Here is a 23,162-nt window from a genome sequence, read left to right on the forward strand (position 1 = left end):
TGTTGGTGGGATTGAGGAGGTCTTCGAAGTATTCCCTCCACCGCCTCACAACGTCTCGAGTCAAGGTCAGCAGCCCCCCATCCCCAATGTACACAGTGTTGACGGAGCACTGCTTTCGCCTCCTGAGCCATAACCGCTCAACCTTGCGCACCAGCTCAGGCTCCTTCCCTGCCAGAGAGGTGACTTTCCACGTCCCTAGAACTAGTTTTTGCAGCTGAGGATCAGACCGCCAGGGTCCCTGCCTCTGGCAGCCGCCCAGCTCACAATGCACCCGACCCCTATGGCCCCTCCTGCAGGTGGTGAGCCCACGGGAGGAGAGGCCCATGTCTCCCTTTCGGGCTGAGCCCGACCGGGCCCCATGGGCAAAGGCCCGGCCACCAGGCGCTCTTCTCCGTGCCCCACCTCCAGGCCTGGATCCAGAGGGGGGCCCCGGTGACCCACGTCCGGCCAAGGGAAACCTTGGTCCTTGTTTTTTCATCATCATAAGGGTCATCTGAGCAGCACTTCGTCTGGTCCCTCCCCTAGACACCTGTTTGCCATGGGTGACCCTGCCAGGGGCATGCGCCCCCGACAACATAGCTGCTAGGATCGTCAGGACGCACAAACTCCTCCACCACGATAAGGTGGCGGCTCATGGAGGAGGAAAGGATTACCCATTTACAGCTTATGTGATTCGTGGACACAGAGTCAACAACTTACTCAGCTGAGCCCTATCAGTCGAGATGAACCTGGTGAGACGAGTGGATGAGGTCAAATCCAACACTAGCCACCTACAAACTTAGGGTGAGCATGGTACACTAAAAACTGAGCCAGTCAGAATTGAGCTAAAGGATGATGCTGTTCAATACGTTGTACACACTGCTCGCCGTGTGCCTTTCCCTATGCTCCAGAAAGTAAAGGAGGCAGTGACACAACCCACTGAATAATGTGCACCCATGGTTCCAGTCCTTAAAAAGAACACAGCAAAGGCCAGGATCTGTGTGGATCTCACAAAACTAAATAGGTCAGTTAAAAGGGAACACTACATCCCACCTACATCAGATGAGATAACTGCCAAGCTAAGTGAGTCAGTAAGCTTTGGAGGACATCAAAGAATGCTGACAAAGGCGCCAGTCCTCGCCTTTTGACATCACAAGACCCACAGCTGTGTCAGCTGATGCCAGCAGCTATGGATTAGGATCCGCACTGCTTCAGTTCCATGGACAAGAGTGGAAGCCCATAACCTATTGCTCCAGGTGTCTTTCAGAGGTGGAATCTTGCTACGCACAAATAGAGAAAGAGTGTCTAGTGGGTGTATGGGCATGTGAAAAATTTGACAAGTATTTATGTGGACTGGCTGAGGTTAAGCTGGAGACTGACCACAAACTGCTAGTGCTGCTCATTAACAATCAAAGCCTGGATAATGTCCCTTTGAGCTGCCAGCGTCTTCTGATGCGGCTAATGAGATGTAAGTCAGTGGCCGAATATGTGCCTGGAAAACTCTCCTCATTGCTGATACACTATCCAGGAGCAAGGTTAATATAGTTAACGAAAACTAATGAAGAAACGAAAACTAAAATGAAAAAAACATTCTCGTTAACTGAAATAAAAATAAAAACGAGAGTTTTTAAAAAAACGAAAACTAACTGAAACTGTATTGTGTGTTTACAAAAAGAACTAAAACGAACTAAAATGAAAGCAAAAGTGTCCTTCGTTTTCGTTTTTTGTAAATTTATTTCATACATAAGGCCTCGGGGTTGATATGAAATCTATTTACTTCGCTCTGCCTGATTTACGCCAGGTGTCTGCGTCGTACGGCTGTGACGTCACGTGTCAACAGCGTGTCCACACGCCGGCTAGCGTGAAGTTACGGAGAAAGTTAGGAGAAAGCAAGAAGAGACCTGTTTGGGATTTCTTTCTTTATGACCATGTCAAAGTAAAGTACCTTGTAGAAGAAGCAGGTGGTAAAATATGTGGAAGGAAAAACCACGAATCTGAAAATCCATTTGAAAAGCTGCACAAGAAGTAATACCTGGACCAGGTAGCCTTTCTGCCCCCCTCCACGGATTGATAAGCTTCAGCCAGGCTGAGCAGCATGGGGAGGGAACGTGAGTCACAGACACACTCAGTTACACATACACAGAGTCTCGTACACACACGCGTACGTTCGCGAGCAATCAGACCTACACACACAGTCACACACAAAATCTTGAAAAGATGAATTTGAGAGGCTTAAACTCGTTTTTGTTTACAATGTTGGGCAGCAGGTTATGTATGTTTAGTATAGAAGGAAAGGCAGTTTATTTGTATAGCACATTTCATGTACAGGACAATTACATAAAAAAAGCATTAAAGATATTAAGAAATAATAAAAGACAGCAACACATAGCAAGAATCACAATAAAATCATAAACTACAATAAAATGATTAAAAGCAAGATAAGTTAAAAAGTTAACATGCAGATTTCATGCATAGGCACATGAGAAAAGAAATGTTTTTAACCTGGATTTAAAAATGTCTACATTTGGTGAAAGTTTAATCTCCCCTGGCAGTTTGTTCCACTTGTTTGCAGCATAACAGCTAAATACTGCTTCTCCATGTTTAGTCTGGACTCTGGTCTGGACTCTGGTCTGGTCTCTGGTCTGGACTCTGGTCTGGACTCTGATCTGGTCTCTGGGCTGGTGTCTGGTCTCTGGTCTAGACTAGGGTCTGGACTCTGATTTGGTCTCTAGTCTGGACTCTGGTCTGGACTCTGGTCTGGACCCTGGTCTGGTCTCTGGTCTGGACTCTGGTCTGGACTCTGATCTGGTCTCTGGGCTGGTCTCTGGTCTGGTCTCTGGTCTGGACCCTGGTCTGGTCTCTGGTCTGGACTAGGGTCTGGACTCTGATTTGGTCTCTGGTCTGGACTCTGGTCTGGACCCTGGTCTGGACCCTGGTCTGGTCTCTGGTCTGGACTCTGGTCTGGACTAGTTGACCAGAGTCTTTGGTTCTAAGAGCTCTGCTAGGTTTATATTCTCTGAACATATCACAGATGTATTCTGGGCCTAAACCATTCTGGAATTTGTAAACAGTCAGAAGGGTTTAAAATCTATTCTGTGACTGACTGGAAACCAGTGTAGAGATTTTAAAACTGGTGTGATGTGTTCAGATCTCTTAGTCTTGGTTAAAACTCTAGCAGCAGTGTTTTGGATGAGCTTCAGATGTTTAATGCTCTTTTTAGGAAGTCCTGTTAAAAGACCAAAACAGCAATCCAGCCTACTGGAGGTGAATGCATGGATGAGTTTCTCCTGGTCTTTCTGGGAGACTAAACTTTTAATTCTGAAATTAAAAGAAAAGCACATCAGCATCCAGCTGTAAAAGTTGAGTATCTTAACCAGCTGCTGGCTCTGTGTTCTACCAGACACGTTCACTTTCAGTGTGTAAAATATTCACTGCTTTATCATGTCCAGTACAACATGTGAGGTCCTGTACTGTTAAACAGATGCAGTGATTTGTACTAAAACTGCTGCACCTTTAGTTCAATTCTTTATGTAATTAATTATGAGTAGTTTCATCTGAATGAATTAAACGTCTGGTCTAGAGTTTGTTGGGTTTTTCAGGTTGTTCATGATGAGTCAGATTGAGCTCCTTTAGACTCCTGGCTGCCAAGGTCTGTGAACTGTCTCTTGAATGGATTCATGTTATGTTGTTGTGTGTCTTTAGTATGTTGGTTGTGTTCTCAGAAACAGCACTGCACACATTTTTTACTTAAGGTTGTTATCTTATGGGCTGTTGTATTTGATTTGTCGTTGGATGTTCATGTTTCCTCCTGATACAATTTTTAAAAATTGTATCTTAAGTTTTTATTATACAGTGTTTATTCTGATTATTTTGAATTTAGCACTTGGCAAATACTCTAATTTAGAAAAAACAAACAAAAAACTAAAACTAACACTAAAACTAATAAAAACTAAACTAAAACTAAGCATTTTTAAAAAACGAAAACGAATAAAAATTAGAAAATTTGCTCTAAAAACTAATTAAAACAAACTGAATTTGAAAAGAAAAAGTCAAAACGAAATAAAAACTTAAACTAATAAAAAATCCAAAACTATTATAACCTTGTTCAGGAGTCCACAATCCTACATAACGGAAGAGACAGACACACAGCAAGGTGTAGAGCTATGTCGCTGCAGTGATACAGGGCATTCCTGCATCCCCAAGCAGAATGGAGAGCATCAAAATGGCCACCGCAACTGATGGTGAGCTTCAGACAGTGATCCAGCTCACAAGAAAGGGATGGCCTGACTATATAATGTTTCACTGAACGTCAGACCATACATGAAAGTGAAAAATGAACTAACTGAAGCTGATGGCTTGCTCATAAGAGAGAGCAGAGTTGTCATTCCACAGCCACTGAGAGCTGACATCCTGGAGAAAATACATTATGGTCATCAAGGACTGACCAAGTGCAGAGAAAGAGCAAAATCGTCAGTCTGGTGGCCGGGACTCTCAGCACAAATAAAGAACACGGTGGTGCCGTGCCACCCATGCCAAGAACAAAAGCGGACACAGCAAAAGGAACCGCTTATCTCCAAACCTCTGCCCGACCGCCCATGGAAAAGAGTAGCCCTTGACCTCTGCAAACCCAACAAAAACAATTACCTGGTCGTCTCTGATTACTACTCAAGGTTCCTTGAGGTGCTGCACTTGCCATCCACAACAAGCGCACAGGTCATTCAGAGACTCAAAGCAACCTTTGCAAGGTTTGGAATCCCGGATGAGGTAGTGAGTGATAATGGACCTCAATTTTCCAGCTCTGAATTCCATGAACTGGCAAGCCAATTAGATTTCAGACATATCACATCCAGTCCCCACCATCCTCAAGGAAACAGTCATGCAGAGAGAGCAGTGCAGACTACAAAGAGAAGCCTTCAACAAGAAGACCCATTAATAGCCCTCATGTGCTACAGATCCACCCTCTGTACCACTACAGGAGTCAGTCCAGCAAAACTGTTAACTGTTAAAATCAGGACAACCCTTCCTGTGCTGGAAAAGAATCTCTGACCCAAATGGCCTAACAGAAAGGCTGTCGAACAAAAGGATGCTGGAGAAAAGGCCAAACAAGCTTTTTACTACAATCGTCGCCATGGAGCCCGACATTTTCCACGTCTACGGCTTGGAGACAAAGTCCTCACTAAGCTAGATCAGGAAAAAACCTGGCTGACTTCAGCAGTCGTCTCCAAGGGGTGTTCTACTCCAAGATCTTACCTGATCAACACACCAACAGGGACAGTGCTGTGGAGGGACAGTGCTGTGGAGGAACAGACGACACCTCCAGCTGGATACCTCTTCACTACCCCACACAGACGCCAACGGACAGTGCCGGACCAAACCCTCTGCCCGAAACGGTTGTCACTGAAGAAACTATCTCTCCAGATTCAGGTGCAGTCACAGGTCGTGCACACACCCCCGCCTTACCACCAGGAGAACCAGAGCTGGACGGGTGTGCAAGCCTGTCAACAGACTAGACTTATAAATGGACGTCCTCTTGAATATGGTTTTGTCTGTTTATGCTGCCTTATAATGACAGTGTGACGCTAATATGCTATGTTTTGTTATATTTGAAAGTGATAAAGGAGTGCATTGTTTGTTAACACTTGATTAAGGAAAGTATACTTTTATTGTGTTTGGTTAACGGGTCCACTGGAAATATTTTTCTGGTCTGTACTCCTTCCCATTCTTTGGTTAATTGCATACTGTTTGGTTTTGTTTTGCATTATTGGTGTAAACTAAACAAAAGGGAGGGAGATGTCATATATGTTTCAGATATACTGAGATAATGTTAGTAGTTACAGCAGCTTACAACAGTAGCGTTTTACGGCAGTGAGCCGACGTTTTGCAGGTGTATAGAAAAGTTCATGGTTGCTGCATGTCCTGTCTGTGGCTGTATAAGAAAAGAGCTGAGAATAAAGCTGTGCTAAACAGAGAAAAGCCGACCTTTGATCATTCTACACCCGTGTCCACCTGACGCATGAACACGGACAAACGACTCCTCCACTGAAAGCTCAGATCCTAGATTCCACAGCTGGAAGTTTCATCTCGCTATAAAGAAGGCCCAATTTGTGCTTCACGTTTGTAAAACATTCATAAATCCACCATGATAAAACCACACTCAGCTAAAAAAAAACAACCACAACAAAAAAAAAACTGTTTCTCATTGTCCTTGGGGAGCAGTTTCTCATCCAAAAATCACTTTTTTCCCCAGTTTGCATGGGTTTTGACAGACAAAGAAAATATTGGTTTGTTTTCTTCTTTTTTTTTAAAGAAATTTTATTATTATTATTATTATTTGAAGTGCCAGACAGAAAACATTTCTTCATTTTAAAAAACCTGCTTTCTCCTGTTGTACCGCTGAAGCAGTACATGGAGGAAGAGACAAGGACTGCAAGCATCTGCAAGTGGCCAGTGAGCAAGAAATTCAAAAAAAAAAAAAAAAAAATTAGCGCACATTAAAAAAATTAACAGCATTAATCAATTAACGAGTTAACGTGATAACATGTTTATGTGCTAGCCCTAATATAAAATTAATGTATTCACTGTACATCACACCATCACACAAAGTGTGTTCATAAAAATATGAACACACTTTAAAACTGAGAATTCATGGATGCCTTCATGGCAATTTTCAGAGCATTATGCTTTATTAGAAGGTATAAAGTTTATGACACCTCAGGGTATCTGTTTGATGCTAAGCAGGGCTAAAATTTATGAATAACTTTGGTTTTGGATTGATTGTCAGGTTTAAACAAGACAAAACAAAACCAAAGCAAAGATTCAGGAGGTGTACCTATGATGAAACTGTCACTGTGGGCAGACCTAGAAGGTTTTATGCATCCATGAATATGAGCAGTTCCAGCTATGGATCTTATGAGATATTTTGTAAAGCTGCAGGAAGTTTTTACAAGTTAGCCACTGAATTGTACGATATAAAGCAGAAAAACCTAAAATGTACTTCCGATGTACTTTCTGTACTCTGTACAGTGAATTTATATTAGACTTCTGGTTAGCGTCATGTAAGTTGTTAGGAGGATGTTTAGCTTTGATAAACTGCAAATGCACAAGATGTGGATTTGTGGGTCTAAACCTATGTTAACCCAAAACTGCATGAAAATGTCAGTCCTGGAAAGACAAGGTTAGGATAAAGCTAAACCCATCATGAACCCATTAAGGCAATTGCCCTTGGAGCCATCATGGATACTGAGGACAAACTTCACTGGGCTTCAGTTGGGTATCCCAGCAGGACCCCAAATATAAGACCTGTAGCGGCCATCTGTGCCCGGTTTGGGGCCAATCCAGGGCTCATCAATAACCCATCTGGGCACACGCGTTAAGGGCCTCCATGGAAACTGAGGACATAATTATTAGACCTGTTGCTACCCATCGGGGCCCCACATATGCGTGTTGGCTGGGATCCACTTGTTTAACTGCTTGTTAACATCTAATCAGTCAATCACATGGCAGCAGCTCAACACTTGACTAAATGAGGTTCAAACTGAGCATCAAAATGATGAAGAAAGGGGATTTAAGTGACTGAATGTGGCATGCATGGTTGTTGGTCTGAGTAATTCAGAAACTGCTGATCTACTAGGAATTTCACACACAACCATCTCTAGGGTTTCCAGAAAATGGTTTGAAGAAGAGAAAATATCCAGTGAGCAGCAGTTGTCTGGACCAAAATATCTCATTGGTGTCAGAGGTCAGAGGAGAATGGGCAGACTAGTTGGAGATGATAGAAAGGGAACAGGAAGTCAAATAAGAACTGGTTCCAACCAAGGTCAGCAGAACAGCATCTCAACACATCCAACTTTAATGTTACAATTTACAATTTGATGTTATTCAGGAATTAACCATTTAAATCATGTTCTGAAAGTTTAACAGATAAAGCAGTTCAGGGTTCATCCTCACCTTCTCAGGGCTCTAATAACACCCCCGGTCCCCGCCTGGTCCCCGCCCCCTGGAAACAGAAACCCAGCTGCATCCTCATACTCATTTTACCTTTCTGAAGTGCTGAAGTGTCATACGGTGTAGTATGACTGGACTGTGACTGGGCGTGGATTTCTCTTATCAGCAGATATTTAACAGACGCTGACTTTGATTATCATCGTAGTCAGTCATGGGTCTCCTTGGAACACAGTCATGGACACTGTGTGTCTTTTTGTGTTGGATGTGTGTGAATCTAGCATAAGCTGAACCGTAAGTTAATCAAAGAAATTTGTCAAATTTAACATTTTTTTTATTGTTTATATGAATGAGGTTATGGATTACTTCATGTCAGTTACTCCTGAATGTGTGTGCCTGTCTGTGTGTAGACATTATATGGTGGCCATTCCTGCAGTTCTTGAAGCTGGAGCTGAGACCAGGTTCTGTGCGAGTCTCCTGCAGCCCAGCGAGACTCTGGTCATGACTGTCTCTTTGAAAAATCAAGAGAACAACACAATCCTGTTGGAAAAGACATCCAGTGAAGAGTTTCACGAGTGCATTCTGTTTCAGGTCAGATCCCAAGAGTGTCTCTGAAAAATTTGCTCACTTTTAAATCTCTTTTTTCTCTTTTTTAAATGTTTATTTAAAGAAAACGTTCACTGCATGAATTCATGATCTTGACAGTTAAAAAAAAAATTTCTGTCAAAGGTTCCTTTGGTGAAAACCGAAGAGGTGCGGACCCTCGAGGTCTTTGTAAGAGGGGACACATTTCACTCAAAAGAAGTCAGGAAAATCATGATCAAAGTTTACAAGCCAGGAATGTTTGTCCAAACAGATAAACCGATCTACATCCCTGGACAAACAGGTAACTATGAGCTGATTGTCTGTGGAGCTGATGGTGACTAAAACATTTCTAGAGGTTTTTCTATTTTACAAACAGTTAAAAATGGTTTGGGAGTATTTTCTGAGGACAAAAGGTTTTACTTATTAATTTCCATTTAATTCAACTGTAAATAAAATGTAAAGCCTTCATCTGATTTCTGTGAATATCTCAGTGCATTTCAGAGTTGTCACACTGGACTTCAAGTTTAGACCCGTTAGTCAGCTGGTGAGTATCCGTAAATCATTAGTTAACTTCTTTTAATCTGCAGTCAGAATATCAGCAATGTTTCAGCAAACTTTTGTTGTGCACACAAATAGTGTGGAAAGCAAAACATGGAGAAAACACTGGGTGAAAAAAATTGAAAAAAGGTTGTAGCCCTGATATCTGTTATCAGTTATCCAATAACTTGTGGCCACCAGAAAATTCAGCCACACTATTTACTGATGTTGCATTATGTCCATAATCAATCTGCTTCCACTAAAGGATCAATAGTACAGTCAGGACCTCTCTACTCTGTCTATTGAAAAGTTTTTTTTTCTTTTTTTTTATATTAACTTTTTTATTTCATAACATCTTGAAAATGAAAAAGAAGCAGTGAACTTCAGCCAAAGCAAAAACTACTTTTTTGCCATTTTTTCAAGCAAAGACAAAATGGCAAAGTAAAGCAATGCTCTCTGTAATAAATCTTTTTCTCCCTATTTCTCTTTCACAGTATGACGTCATCACACTTGAGGTAAGAATATAAACTAGTTTAAACACATTTCTGTCCATGTTTGCCTTCTGTGCACAATATTAGAGTTTTCTCTGAAATAACACAAACACTTCAAAATGTTTGATTTGTTGACTTGTTGATTTATTGACGAGCATATATGGATTAGAGTGCTGGCACGATGAATACACAATGCACACAATAGATTTTATCATACAGCGCTCCTTGTCTTAGATATAGGTGAAAGGTAACATTAGGGGAGTAAGATGTAGCTGGAGAGGATAAAAAAGGCATCTCCACACTGGGCCTAAGGGCCCATTATTGAGATACAAAAAACACTCCTCAGTACATACAGACATAACTCAGACAATCACAACATCAGAAACACGTGGCGGGGGGGGGGGGGGAGGGGGGGTCTCCCATCGCAGCAAGTGCAGACACAGCTGCATTCTCAGAGCGCGTCCAATGAACCCACTGCCCGGGAGTGGAAGGAGGTGGAAGGACAGCAAGGCAGTGAATAACGGGGAGGTGTATCTGTAGTGGTGTACTTGAGTGTGGTGCGTGTGTGTGCGTAGAAGAGAGCATATGAACTTTGCCCCAGTTCTCCCTCACAGTCTCTGCCACCTGATGATAGTGGGGCATCCTTGAGGGCTGATCCAGGTTGAAGTCCATCGCCCGTGAAGAGGGTGAGGGGAGGGTGGGGGACTGAGCGTCCATCAACAAAACATTCCAGGGAGCTTTCAGCCAGCCATCAAGGCCAGCACAGGGAGCCAAATTTGATAACAGCATTTGTTTTGGTTCAGGCCAGAGCTGTTTCGTCTGCCTTAAGTCTCTCAGTGGTCCCACTGGCGACTCCAATCATCCGAATTTTGGGTCAATTTCCATCCAGCCGAGCTGACAACTTCTCCAAGTTGGTGACCACCTCACGTACAAGCCCAGAAAGCGCAACCAGTTTGCCATCCAGAACTGGAATAGCCTCCAGTTTACGATTCAGCTCCTGTACCGCCACAGCCTGATTGTTCGTAGCTCGGCACACACCAGCACAGAAATCCGGCAGCTTGCCAGTGACTGCCGACAGTGTCCGAATTTTGCGATATGCCAGGAAACCGCCCGCTCCAAACAGCAGCCATGAAAAGAGTCAATTTTGCCAACTTAAAAAACCAAACAAATCTAAATATTTACAAACAAAAGAACTCAGTTATTAAAGAGAACAAAACAAACCAAAGACAAACTTTTCTGACCTCCTGTGACAGTCAGTTAGAGGATGAATAAAAAATCATCAGTAAAACAACGTACACCGCGACTTTGCACATCATGTGCACGTGCATATACGTTACCGCGGTCAAAATTATGGGTACTACAAAAAAAAAAAAAACCCTCTGCTGCTACTGTATGCAGCTTGTTTCATCAGAAACAGGGACAGAAAGTTTTTCTAACAACTACAAGAGAAAGTATGTAAAATGTTTTTTTGTATGGACGCTCACAGCACGCTACAAACAAACAACGCTGCTGTCCACGGCACTGAAGGAAACAGGACGGCTCACATTTGGAGGATTTAATTAATAAATAAAATAAATAAAACACAAATCTGACAAATTATTGCTATTCTTTTCAAGACACATCAGGAACAATTTTGAAAAATTAAATGTAACCTGAAAGTGAACTAGTCTTAGGGCTCCCCCTCAAAGTATCAACTGAATAATTAAGGGAGCTCCTGTTCCTTTTAGGGGAGCCAAGCTCCCCTTAGCTCCCCCATAATTCGAACCCTGGGTCCACCAAGTCCACCTCTCTAACAGACAAGCTTCTGTTCTCTTCTGACACAAACTGTTCTCAACTACATCTTCCTCCTGTTCAGAATTAGACTCTGATGAAGCAGCCAACAGGAGTAACTCTTTCTTCAGAGGCTCTAATGTCACTTTCAGAGTGACAACCCTCTGTTCCTGAGTAAGTTATGTGTTAAGGGTTTGATGTTTGAGTAAAACATCAAACGCTTGCCAGTCAAAATGTATCGCAGTCACTTAATTATACACACACAAAACAATCCCTTTACATGTTCATGCTGTTTACATACACAGACACTATTTCTCTCTCGCACACATGCAGCCAGGACAGCGAGAAATATAAGATGTGAATGAAATATACCTAGGACTCCAACCTCCACAATTTCTCCTTTTCAGCTGTTGTTGGCATGGTTAATATTGGTGTTGTGAGTGGTGTGAACATCCCTCAGTGGCTGTTCATTCCTGCAGATGCTTTTTTTTATCACATCGAGTGTCGAATGTCTTGTTTATAACGCCTTCTTTTGTCCATGTTCAGTTTGTTTTAATCCTAATTCTGCAGCATTTGCTGAACTATGTTTAAAGTGACCCACAAGTTTTCTGCATTTGGCCAGAACATTGTCAAACACACTGTTCTGCAGAGATACTGTGACAGAATGCTGGAAACTGTGTGCGACACAGGGAACGTGTTCAAAAGGTAGATGCACTGTCAGTGTACTGACGTTATCTAAAATGTTTGCTGCGGTGCAACATTAATAAAATGTTCCGCACACATTTCAGCAAAATTTCTCCCATCTGTTTTCATTGCTGTTAGAGCATGTGAATGCAGCACCCACTGTTTATTTATATAGTGCATTGTAACTCTGAGATAATTATGGTTACCCAGTGATGTCCAGTAGTCTCCAGTGAGAGCAGGTGCACATTGTAAAATCGGTCGCTTTGGTTGACCACTCCTTTTCAAACAGCTTGTGTAGTATGTTGTGGTGGTGCATCTGGAGGGAAGCTCATATGTGCCATCATTAGTTGGGATCTTGGGATCAGATAGTGAGCAACAGATTTTCACATTAATGGAGATGATTTAAAACAAAGAAAAAAAAAATGCAATAACACACATTAATAATGAGTTCATGTGCCCAGACCTAAGTAAAAAAATTTAAAACAGACAAACAAACAAACAAACAAAAAAAAAGAATGCAATTAAATTAACACTGACTAGAATTTTGGGCTCATTTATTGGCCACATTTATTCATTTAATCACCTCACTAAGTCACCTGTTTTTTTGTTGTTTTTTTTTTTGTTTTTGTTTTTCTTTTTTTTTGTTTGTTTGTTTTAATGGCCTGAATGGCTCCACTGGCCTTTCATGTTTTTTAATAGTAGCTTTGTAGGAAAGTTAAGTCTGAGAGCGCGGGGAATGACCTGCAGCAAAGGGCCCCAGGCCGGGACTCTGGGCTGGCTACACCAAGGAATTGTAGCCTCTATCTTTGAGCTAAATCTTTATTTTATAAACATTAGATGCATTTAACACAAGAATAACCAAGATGGTCATTTTGATGGTTGTAAAATTTGCATAGGACTATTCAGTAATTTTGTCAAGTAAAATCATAAAGGCTGACTGGTCCCTGACTTTACCCGAAACTATGGGAATACACAGTAAGTCTTGTGGTTTAGAATAAACAAAGTTAATATAATCATTTTTACTTATTTTGTCTACAGGTGGTCATTTTGACTACGCTGTTGTATTTTTAGATTCCTGTTATTCTGAATCAGATCAAGTAGAAGTATTCTGTAAAGGGTGTTATGCAGAGATTGATCGATGCTGGATTTTACATCATTGGAGCTTGGAGGAGGGCTGTTATTCTCCCAGTAGATCACAAACACGCTCAATAAAACCCAGTATAATTTATTAATGAGCATACTTAACCCTTATAGGTAATAGGCCAGTGCCAGTAGGTGCCGGTCGGTTATAAAAGTAATTTACACTAATGTTTTGTACTTATGCAGTTTTTTGTATTTTAGGTAACTTAGTTGTTATTATAAATGCTAACGTCTTTTATTAAAGATTAAAAGGCAGAAATATACCTTGAACTGTACTTGAATCTAATTTTATGATTTAGTTTTTTTCTTATATTTCATTGTATTTTTCTGGTGCCCCAGCTGCCAGAATATTACCATTACAGTGTAATACAGTCAAAATTTATGGGCTACAATTATTTGATTAATGAACTGAAGTCACTCAGCAGAACATACGGTAAAAAATGCTTTGGTTTCCTTAGCTGACTGGGATGTTGGTCCCACTAAAAAGTCAAAAAGTGTAAGCTTGGCCCAGTTTTGCACCACAAGTTGGAGAGTTTTCGAAACAACTCTGAAACTGGATTTTACTATCTCCCAGTTTGCGTTATTAATGCATCTATATCTGATTTGTCTCACTGGACAGGATCCTTACAAAAACAGAATTGGACAATGGCTGAATGAATCATCCAACAGTAAAATACTGCAGCTTTCTTATGATTTGAGCTCTGAAGCACGACAAGGAATTTACAGGATCATTGTGTCAGTGGGTGAAGATGAATTATATCATGACTTCAAGGTGGAAAAGTATGGTAAGTTAGAGCTGCTTTTTGAATGAATATCCAGTCCACTTGTTACCAGATATAAATGATAACTTGTTTGTTTTTTCACCAGTTTTACCCAAATTTGATGTAACATTAAATGTAAAAGAAAAATTAAGTATCAGGGAGGAAGAATTTGATGTGAAAGTATGTGCAAAGTAAGTAAAAACTCATTTTTTTCCACGCAATTTGAAATGGATTTTCTTTAAGTGAATGATTGATTGATTTTTTCTTTTTTCTTTTTTTTTTTTTTTATTCTCACATTTGATTAGGTACACATATGGACAACCTGTGCCAAGTACAGTTATAGTTAAGGTGTGCCGGCCTCCTGGTATCTTGAATAGCCCTCCAGAAATGGAAGTAGTCGAGTTAAGTGGCCTATGTGACACAAAGACAAATAAGGTAGAGTTGCCATGGTTATGGTCTCATCTTTCTACAAAAACTCACATTTGATAAACTAATATGTTCTTTCTGATTGTGAACATGCTACACTAACTACAACTTGTTTACTAACTACAATTTACAGTGTCGTGATCTTCTGTGAGACATAGAACCAGTTCACATAGTTGCATTTTGTGCTTTGTAACAGATCAGCTTACAACTACAAACCTACAACACTTACAATTACAGATACAAATAAATTATTAAATTGTTAGTATTTTTCTTAAGAATCATTTATAATCATATTGTCATGTTTTGTTAATGATTAGTTTATATCATTATCTAATCATTTGTAAATGATTTATGAGTGAATCTACAAAACATGAACTATTACAATTTTTTATTAATCATTTATTAATGCTTTGTAAAGTTTTGTAAATGATCAGTTCATCATTAACTAATCACTTGTAAATTGCTTATTATGAACACCCGAATGAATGATATTGTGATCAGGGGACTATCAATTAAAGCACAGTCCTATGCCAGGGCGGTGACAGCAGGCAATGTTGGGGAATCCAATGGTGAGCTGGACACAAGTTCAACCGAGCAACAAGTGGCAACACTTCTGCAGTCAAAAGGGATTGCTCTGGATTACAACCGGGTTGAAATTTGCCACCTGCTACCCTGAAGAAACAACAATGACAAGCCAGCTGTTATACTGAGCTTTGTTAACAGGAAGCAGGATACACTCCTAAAACAGGGCAGGATGCTCAAAGGCACAGATGTTGACATTAATGAACATCTGACAAAGACCAAGTGGATATCGTAAAAAAAGCACCTTACCTGAGGAGAATGAAAAAAATCCAGAGCACATGAACAAGAAACTGCAAGATTTTTATCGAACTTAATGAACGAGTTGAGGCCAAGGTACTGATGGTGAGAAGCATGGAGGAGCTGGAAAAGTATCCTTATCACAATAATAGGTTGGATTGGATTTGAAACTGAGTGAAGGTAACAGAACAAACAGAAACATAAGGCTCAGTGACAGAGCACATTCTGCATGGAGTGATAATGGAACGGTAACACAAAGGAAACTGGAAAATTATCAACATATAATTAGTGAAATAGAATCCGCAAATAAAAACACACATGGTGAGATATTTCTGCGCTGGCAGGAAACAACACGTATTTGTGAGCAGAGAAGCAGCCTTGTGATGATGAAGAGAAAACAAAAGATGACAATGCTGACAACACATTCCCCATTCACTAGTTAATTTTTCTGTTGGTGTTTTATAAGATTAATACATGAATGAATTTTACATTTAAGCTGAAGTCTCAGTGCCTTTGTTTCATCCCTTTGACTGTTCTTATTTCATGGCTAATTGAGTGTGTGCTGTAGATCAGTGGTTCCCAACTTATTTTCCCTGAGGACCTCCTTCATGCAACTACCAAAAAGCAGGGGACCCTCCCATTCACCATGCTTGATATTATGCGTTTATTACTAACATACAGACTTGCGTTTTTCCTTCTTTTTCAAAATAAGAACGAATCATCTGCACTGTGACGTTTCACAGACATGTCTCATTAATTAAATGGCAAAAAGTCTTTTCAGGCTCCCAAAACACTGGTTCTATTTGAATGAAACACCCAAATGTTAAAATAAATGCAATTAAGCGAATACACCTCAACTCATCTCTGTGTGGACACGACCTTAATTTGAAATCACACTGGCTTTGAACAGTCAAAGCCTTGAGGACCCCCTGTGCCATTTATGAGGGACTCTATGTTGGAAACCACTGCTGTAGATGATGTCTGACAGGTTTAAATAAGCTAATTAAATTGTTGTGATGTGATGTGTGGTGTTTCTGTCATTCTGGTATTAGGTGGGATGGCATGTGTCATTGTGCTAAAGGGATTAAAAATGAATAATTACACTGGTGTATAACTATATTTCATATTATTATACTTATTTTAGGCTAACAAAGCAGGCTGTGCCACTTTTGAATTCAAGATGTCAACTTTCACCAGAACAGACCAAAAGATTATAACGGATAAGCTGGAAGTCAGTGCTACAACGTATGAGGATGGGACAGGCATGCTTATTTGTTTAATATTTTGCTATTTAAACGATTAGTTTGTCAAATAATAATATTAACATGCAGACTGTTATAACATTGATCCTTCTCATTTTCAGGTATTTCAAGCATACAGAAGACGAACATAAGACTCACGTATAAAATTGGAAGTCTGTCTTTTGTTGACACTCCCTTGTTTTATGCCCAAGGATCAGACCTAGAAGGAAAAGTAAGTTTTATCATCTGTCAGGAGTACCGGGAGTGTTGGTAAATGTTAATAGTCAGTCTTTTGGGTTTTTTTGTATTGTATAACCTCTTCTGGATTCAGAAAACAAGCTTGGAATTGAGTCAATCAGCAAGTATGTTAACCCTTTAAGCAGCAAAGTCGCAAAATTGTGACAAGCACAGACCATGTCTCCAGAAAGAAGAAGTTTTACTGCACCATCTAAAACCCATCAAAACTGGCAATCCACAAAGACTGTTAAACAATATATGGAAGATTTTGGACTTTGCAATATATGGCGGTCTAACACCCTAATAACAGAGAGTACACCTTCTTTTTCTCAGTGCACCATTCATATTCTAGGCTAGATTATTTTCCGGTTAGCAGCTCTTTGGTGAGTGAGATTTCAGAGACACTGATTCACCTCATCACTATCAGTGCCCATACACCAGTTTCCTTCACTTTGAGGAACACAAGAATCACACCACCGACTAAAAGCTGGAGATTTAATACAGCTTGCTTAAAGATCCCGACTTTATCAGCTACTTTACAAAAGAATGGGCTATATACTTAGAAAACAATGACAAACCAGGAGTCTCAGCATGTGTTCTGTGGGAAGCAGGGAAAGCGGTAATGCAAGACAAAATTATTTCTTTTGCATCACACTAAAAAAAGAAAGAAAACTCAAAAATATTAGAATTAAAACTAAGAATTAAATCATTAGAGGACGCCCACAGTGCTTCACCAGATGAACCAACGATGACCCAAATAAGGAAGGCTAGACTTGAATTAAATGAAATAATCAACAAGAGGACAGAATTTCTGGTGCAAAGATTACGCTTTAAAACATTTGAACATAGTAATAAATCCGGAAGATTTTTAGCTAATCAGTTGAAAATAAATAAAGAAAAATCTACCGTATCAGCTGTTAAAGATTCAGTAGGTAATAATATTACGCATGAGCCAGCTGCAATAAACAACATCTTTAGAAATTTCTATAAAACTCTGTATACATCACACTTAGATCCATCAGACAACGATATTCATAATTTTCATAACAATATAGATCTTCCAGGTTTACAGCAGGAACAAGTCACGGCCTTAGATTCCCCCCTCACAGTGGAGGAGCTACATGAAGCCCTTAAACATATGCCCTGTAAAAAAGCCCCAGGTCCGGATGGCTTCCCAGCAGAGTTCTATAAAGAATTCTGGTCAACACTGGCCCCTACATTTTTCAAAATGGTGACACAAATAAAGGAAAATGCTTATTTACCCCCAAACACAAACTCTGACACCATTACTGTACTATTAAAACCAGGTAAAGACCCCACAATACCATCTAGCTACAGACCCATATCACTGACAAATGCTGACCTTAAAATAATTTGCAAAGCATTAGCTGGAAGGTTAGAGAAATAACTCCTCTCATTATACACCCTGATCAAACAGGCTTTATAAAGGGCAGATATTCCTCTGTTAACATGCGGAGACTAATTAATATAATAGATTATTCTACCATCAATAACCTGGAAATAATAATAGTTTCTTTAGATGCAGAGAAAGCTTTTGATCGTGTTAACTGTAAATATTTACTAGCTACTTTAAACAGATTTGGCTTTGGACCATCTTTCATTAACTGGATTAAAATCTTATACAGTTCTCCTAATGTGAGTGTCAGAACAAATGACCAAACCTCTCCAAGTTTTAATTTACAAAGGGGCACCAGACAAGGTTGTCCACTATCCCCCTCACTTTTTGCTATATTTATTGAACCGCAATTAGACAAAATCAAGCTATTAAAGACATTCAGTCCAAAAAATGTAATTCATAAAATAAGCCTTTATGCTGATGACGTTTTACTATTCCTCCAGAACTCACAAACCTCGCTATCTGAAACAGTCTCACCAATTAATAAATTCTCATCACTCTCAGATTGCTCCATTAACTGGTCTAAGAGTATAGTTCTACCCATCAACTGTAGCTTTCAGAATCTACCCAACATCACCTTACAGTCAGGTAACATTAGATACCTGGGTGTAAAGGTGAAAAAGAGTAATTATACAAAAATGTCGATACTATATTGTTGAACTGTCACTGTAAAAGCTGCATTTTTGTTTATAAACAAAAAACACACAAACAAACAAAACAAACAAACAAAACAAAACAAAACCTAAACAAAACACAAGGACATGGCCATGTGGAGTAAATAAAAATATAGGAGAGACCAGTTTGGTATAAAAATTCCATCATTTTGATGTTTATTTTTTGATGACATTTGATGTTCAAGTACTGATTTATTTATCGTTTTCATATCAAGCTTCTGTTTTTCATTATTGAATAATAGTCTACTGCCCTCTTTCTGCAGACGTTCTGTTGCATGGTCCCAGCTGATACTTGATCTTGTGTAGGGTTAGTGCTATTTACTGCCTGAATAAACAACAGAAGAGCTCTTGCCATCACTCTCTCTTGGTTTGCAGTTTTAAAGCCCCATGAAGTGTACTGCACAGGGCATCTGATATCATCTGCTGTCTAATACATCATCCTACTTTTAACAGGTTAAAGCTGTTTACCACAATGATACGCCCATTCCTGACATGCCGTTGTACTTGTTTGGGAGGGGAATGCGGCTGCAGAATCTCACAACTGACAGCAATGGAGTGGCCACATTTTCATTAAGTACAAATGAATTCAGGGGGCATATGGAACTCCATGTAAGTAAAAAAATATAACTACAGAGTTTGAGTGAACATATTAAAGTCATGTCACAGCTTCCTCCTACATCGACCGCTATGAGCTCATTCTATTGTTTATATTTCCTTAAACCAGGTGGACAACACACCAATGCTGGAACACCCTGGATACAGAAATACTTTACATAAGGGTAACTGGCCTACACTGTCAGAATCCCTCCTCCTCCACCCTTCCCCCAATAAGAAAACAGTCAGTTCTCTGGAGGTGAAGACTAATTATGAACGACTTCCTTGTGGCAAAGAAGAGGACATCTCCATCAGATACACTGAAGTGAAAGAAGAACAGGGCACTGTTCATGTGATGTACCTGGTGAGGAAGTTTTTCTGTTTTTGTAGTAGAGTAATATCAGAAGAAGAACCAATCATTATTTGCAAGTCCAAGTCTAAAGTCACTTTTAGTTGTAATGAGTACTGCAATGTCAGATGGTGTGGGGTGGCCAGTCAACATAATTCTCTAAATGCAATGTCCAGCAGGATCATTGTTAACTTTGATTAGGATCAGTGTGTGAAATACAGGGATTAAAACAGATTTAAGCAATATCCAATGTCACTCTATTTACAGATTTTAAAGAATATTATTGAAGATATTAACTTTAAAAACAGGATTTAATTTGTAAAACAAGAACATAAAGGCCTTTGTCAAAACCTAAAGTCTTAGAGAGGAAATAAAGGCTTTAAGCTTGATTCATACTGCAGCTTAAACACACGGAAAGACCAAAGATGAACCAATTAATACAAGTGCAGCAGTTTCTTTGCTCTTGAAATGAACGGACTGAAGTGTAGATATGTTTTGAAAAGTAACTCAGAGTTACTCACCAAAACCCTCAAACGTCACTGCCCTCGTGCCATGTCCACCCATATTTCACACACACTGGTTTGCCAAGTAACGTTGGCTGTATGTTCAACATTTGTTGTCACCTCCTCTCACTAATTCAGAAAACAGTTATATTTTCTTTACTTATTATATTTAATTTGTTTAACACTTCCAATCCAAAGGCTTTTATAGAGTAAAACACAACAAGCAGAGCCCTGCATTGGGACTGGGATCCCACGGGAGCCAATGCAAAGCTTGCAGGAGTTGGAAAGTTTAGGGTTGTATTGGGTGGGAGTGGGCAGCTACTCCCGAATTTGCTACACAATGGAGAGTGCAACCTTAGGTTGGAAACAACATTAAAGCTGGAGAATATGAAACTAAAGAAAAGAATAAAAAGTAGATATATTCTCTCAAGCTCCGATTCAAATTTAAAGTGACAGTGGCACATTTGTTTAATAGATTTTTTAATATTAACTGCTGATATTTAGACATCTTATAGTTTCTGACCTCAGTCTACATGAACATAGTAATTAAAAAACTCAGAGATTTATTTTAAATATATTTTAAATTTTCTTCCCATATATGCATGTAGGGCAAGGAATAAGTATTTGATTGGAGGGACTGGGACGGTCAGGACACAAATTTTACAGAACCGAGCAGGAATGGTCAGAATTTTAGTGGGTGGGAGCGGCATTAAAAAAATATTTGCACACAGGGCTCTACATGAAGGGACACAACAATTAAAACAACCGAAATAAAACCATTAAAAAGAAAAAGATGAAAACTGTATACTTATAAAAGTTGCAAATAACAGTAAATAATATTGTGTAGATCAGGGACAGCTAACTCTGCTCCTTAAAGGCCGGTGTCCTGCAGGTATTAAATGTTTACCTACTGCAACACACCCGATTCAAATCAAATGGATCTCCTCTGGACAATGTCTTTGTTTTACTGAATTTGGAAAACCTGTAGATGAACAAGGAAACTTATTTAGATTAGTAGATCTGCTCCTAACATATAAAATTCTTTAAACAGTTTTAAATATGAACCAAAATACATCTGACCTGCAGAGTCATGAGAAAACTTTTCTGTTCTAATAGTGAAGTTTGTAGGGAAAGACATCACGAAAAATCCTCATAATCACAAAAAAACGTTCAAATAAGCTAATATAAAATAAATACAGAACATTTTAACATTAAACCTGTAAACTGCATAATAAACTGAAATAAAAAATAAACCTTTAACAATATTTGGATTATTTAGATTCAACACTTACAGGTTCAACACATATTTCCAACATTACTAAAAGAACAACAACTGTAACCTATTTTTCTAATAATCAGACCCAGTAAAACCACATTATTTATAATGGGTCTGCCAGTTTATCTGAAAGTAGCAAACAAATCACTCTGATCCCAGTTTAACGTTACCCAGGGCAGTTCAAGGCAAAGTCGGCAGGTTAAACAACTCACAGCGTTCAGTAATTGTCTAATTTTTTGCTGAACACATTCAGTGAAATACAATCGTCTGATGGATTTAAAATTGTTTTAAAACAAATGTTTCAAGCTAATGTTTACGCCACTGTGTGTTTAAAACATGGATGTGGTGGATCCAGATTTTTTTTTTCTAGAGGAACATTTCCATAAACTTCCAAATATAATTCACTAGAATTGTGGAAAAAACATTGAGGAATTAAGTTAAAGTGTCCTTTTGACTAATTTTTGTGTTTTACTTTCTTACATCAACCTCCACAGGTCTTATCCAGAGGAGCCATCATCATGCAAGGACAAAAACAGTTCCAAGTTCAAGATAATCAAAGTGTGTACAAAGCAACTTGTGTGGTATTCTTCTTTCTGAAATTTAAATGATCAAGGAAAGTTAAATCAGTTTTATTAAACTCTGGATTCATGTTAAGGACAATGAGTATCAAAGGATATAAAATATATAAGACTTGGTTTGCTTTTCTAGTGAATGAAGGAGAAGTGTCATTCAAGTTGAAAGTATCCCCAGACATGGCTCCGGAGTTCCAGGTTGTGGCTTATGCCATCCTCCCCAGCATGAATGTGATTGCTCACAAGGCCGACTTCTTTACTGAGAAGTGCTTCAAGAATAAGGTCAGTGGAAGAAGAAGGCAAGTGGTAACATCTGGAAAACAATGACATTCAACAAGTTACCAGAATCTCTGCATTCAAACTTTCTAGATGAACAACCTCAATTCCACAAAAGTTGGGACACTCTGTAAAATATCAATAAAAACATAATGCAATGATTTACAAATCTCATAAACCTATATTTTATCCCCAACAGAGGATAAACAGTGACTGGTCTGATTAACATGAGACTGGTAAATGTTGCCTACGTTTGCTAGTGTGTCTGAAAAAAATTGTTTGGGGTAAATCTGTGCTGGTGTAAACCATAAACCGCTAGTTTCCTCCTTCTCACTTGAACGATAAATAATCACAAGACAGATGGAAACAGCGACAGAAAAATCAGTGGATCACAAACAGCGGTCATGATTCAGACAGGAGAGGAGGAGGCTGCCATGCTGCGCTGGACAGACACAGAGAGGACCAGAACAGAGATGTTTGTGCAAAACTCTGTGAAAAGTTCTTTAAAAAAAATGCAAGAAAAGTGCAAGTGTTACAAAATCCTCATCTCCTGTGAGTACGACACTATCAAATCCATTCATAGGGCTCGCCAGCTGATCTTGTTATAGCTGATGATCTCCATGCCTCACTGTCATAAATGACGGACGCTGCACATACGTTAAATTTGTTTACAAAAAATTGAACACAGTCAGTTACATAAATCAGTTTCCTGCCAGCAGCACGTTAATTTTGACAGCCTTAATAACAATATATGAAAGAAAGTATGAAAACAAACTGCTTTCATGTTGTTTGATTGTTTCATTTTTATTTATATTTCCTCTTTTATTGATTTATTTCTGTCTTTATCTCTTTTTCCCAATCTTTTACAAATCAGTTGTTTTTTTGTTTTC

At 39.4% G+C, this 23,162-nt stretch overlaps 1 protein-coding gene across 1 annotated transcript in view; it reads left to right on the forward strand.

Moving 5' to 3' along the window:
- The first annotated feature begins 7,950 nt into the window (after positions 1-7,950).
- LOC121645473 (alpha-2-macroglobulin-like protein 1) overlaps positions 7,951-23,162 on the forward strand; it is a 38,965-nt gene continuing 23,753 nt past the window's right edge. Inside the window, 14 exon segments of the mRNA XM_041993959.1 lie at positions 7,951-8,214; positions 8,331-8,511; positions 8,650-8,806; positions 8,997-9,049; positions 9,537-9,557; positions 13,747-13,912; positions 13,995-14,079; positions 14,194-14,323; positions 16,278-16,395; positions 16,497-16,606; positions 19,156-19,311; positions 19,427-19,660; positions 21,919-21,982; positions 22,133-22,278. Of these exon segments, the coding sequence (XP_041849893.1) occupies positions 8,135-8,214; positions 8,331-8,511; positions 8,650-8,806; positions 8,997-9,049; positions 9,537-9,557; positions 13,747-13,912; positions 13,995-14,079; positions 14,194-14,323; positions 16,278-16,395; positions 16,497-16,606; positions 19,156-19,311; positions 19,427-19,660; positions 21,919-21,982; positions 22,133-22,278 (1,701 nt within the window). The 5' untranslated portion in view covers positions 7,951-8,134.

The sequence above is a fragment of the Melanotaenia boesemani genome, chromosome 9 (assembly GCF_017639745.1).
Source record: "Melanotaenia boesemani isolate fMelBoe1 chromosome 9, fMelBoe1.pri, whole genome shotgun sequence".
In the NCBI taxonomy this organism is placed as follows: Eukaryota; Metazoa; Chordata; class Actinopteri; order Atheriniformes; family Melanotaeniidae; genus Melanotaenia; species Melanotaenia boesemani.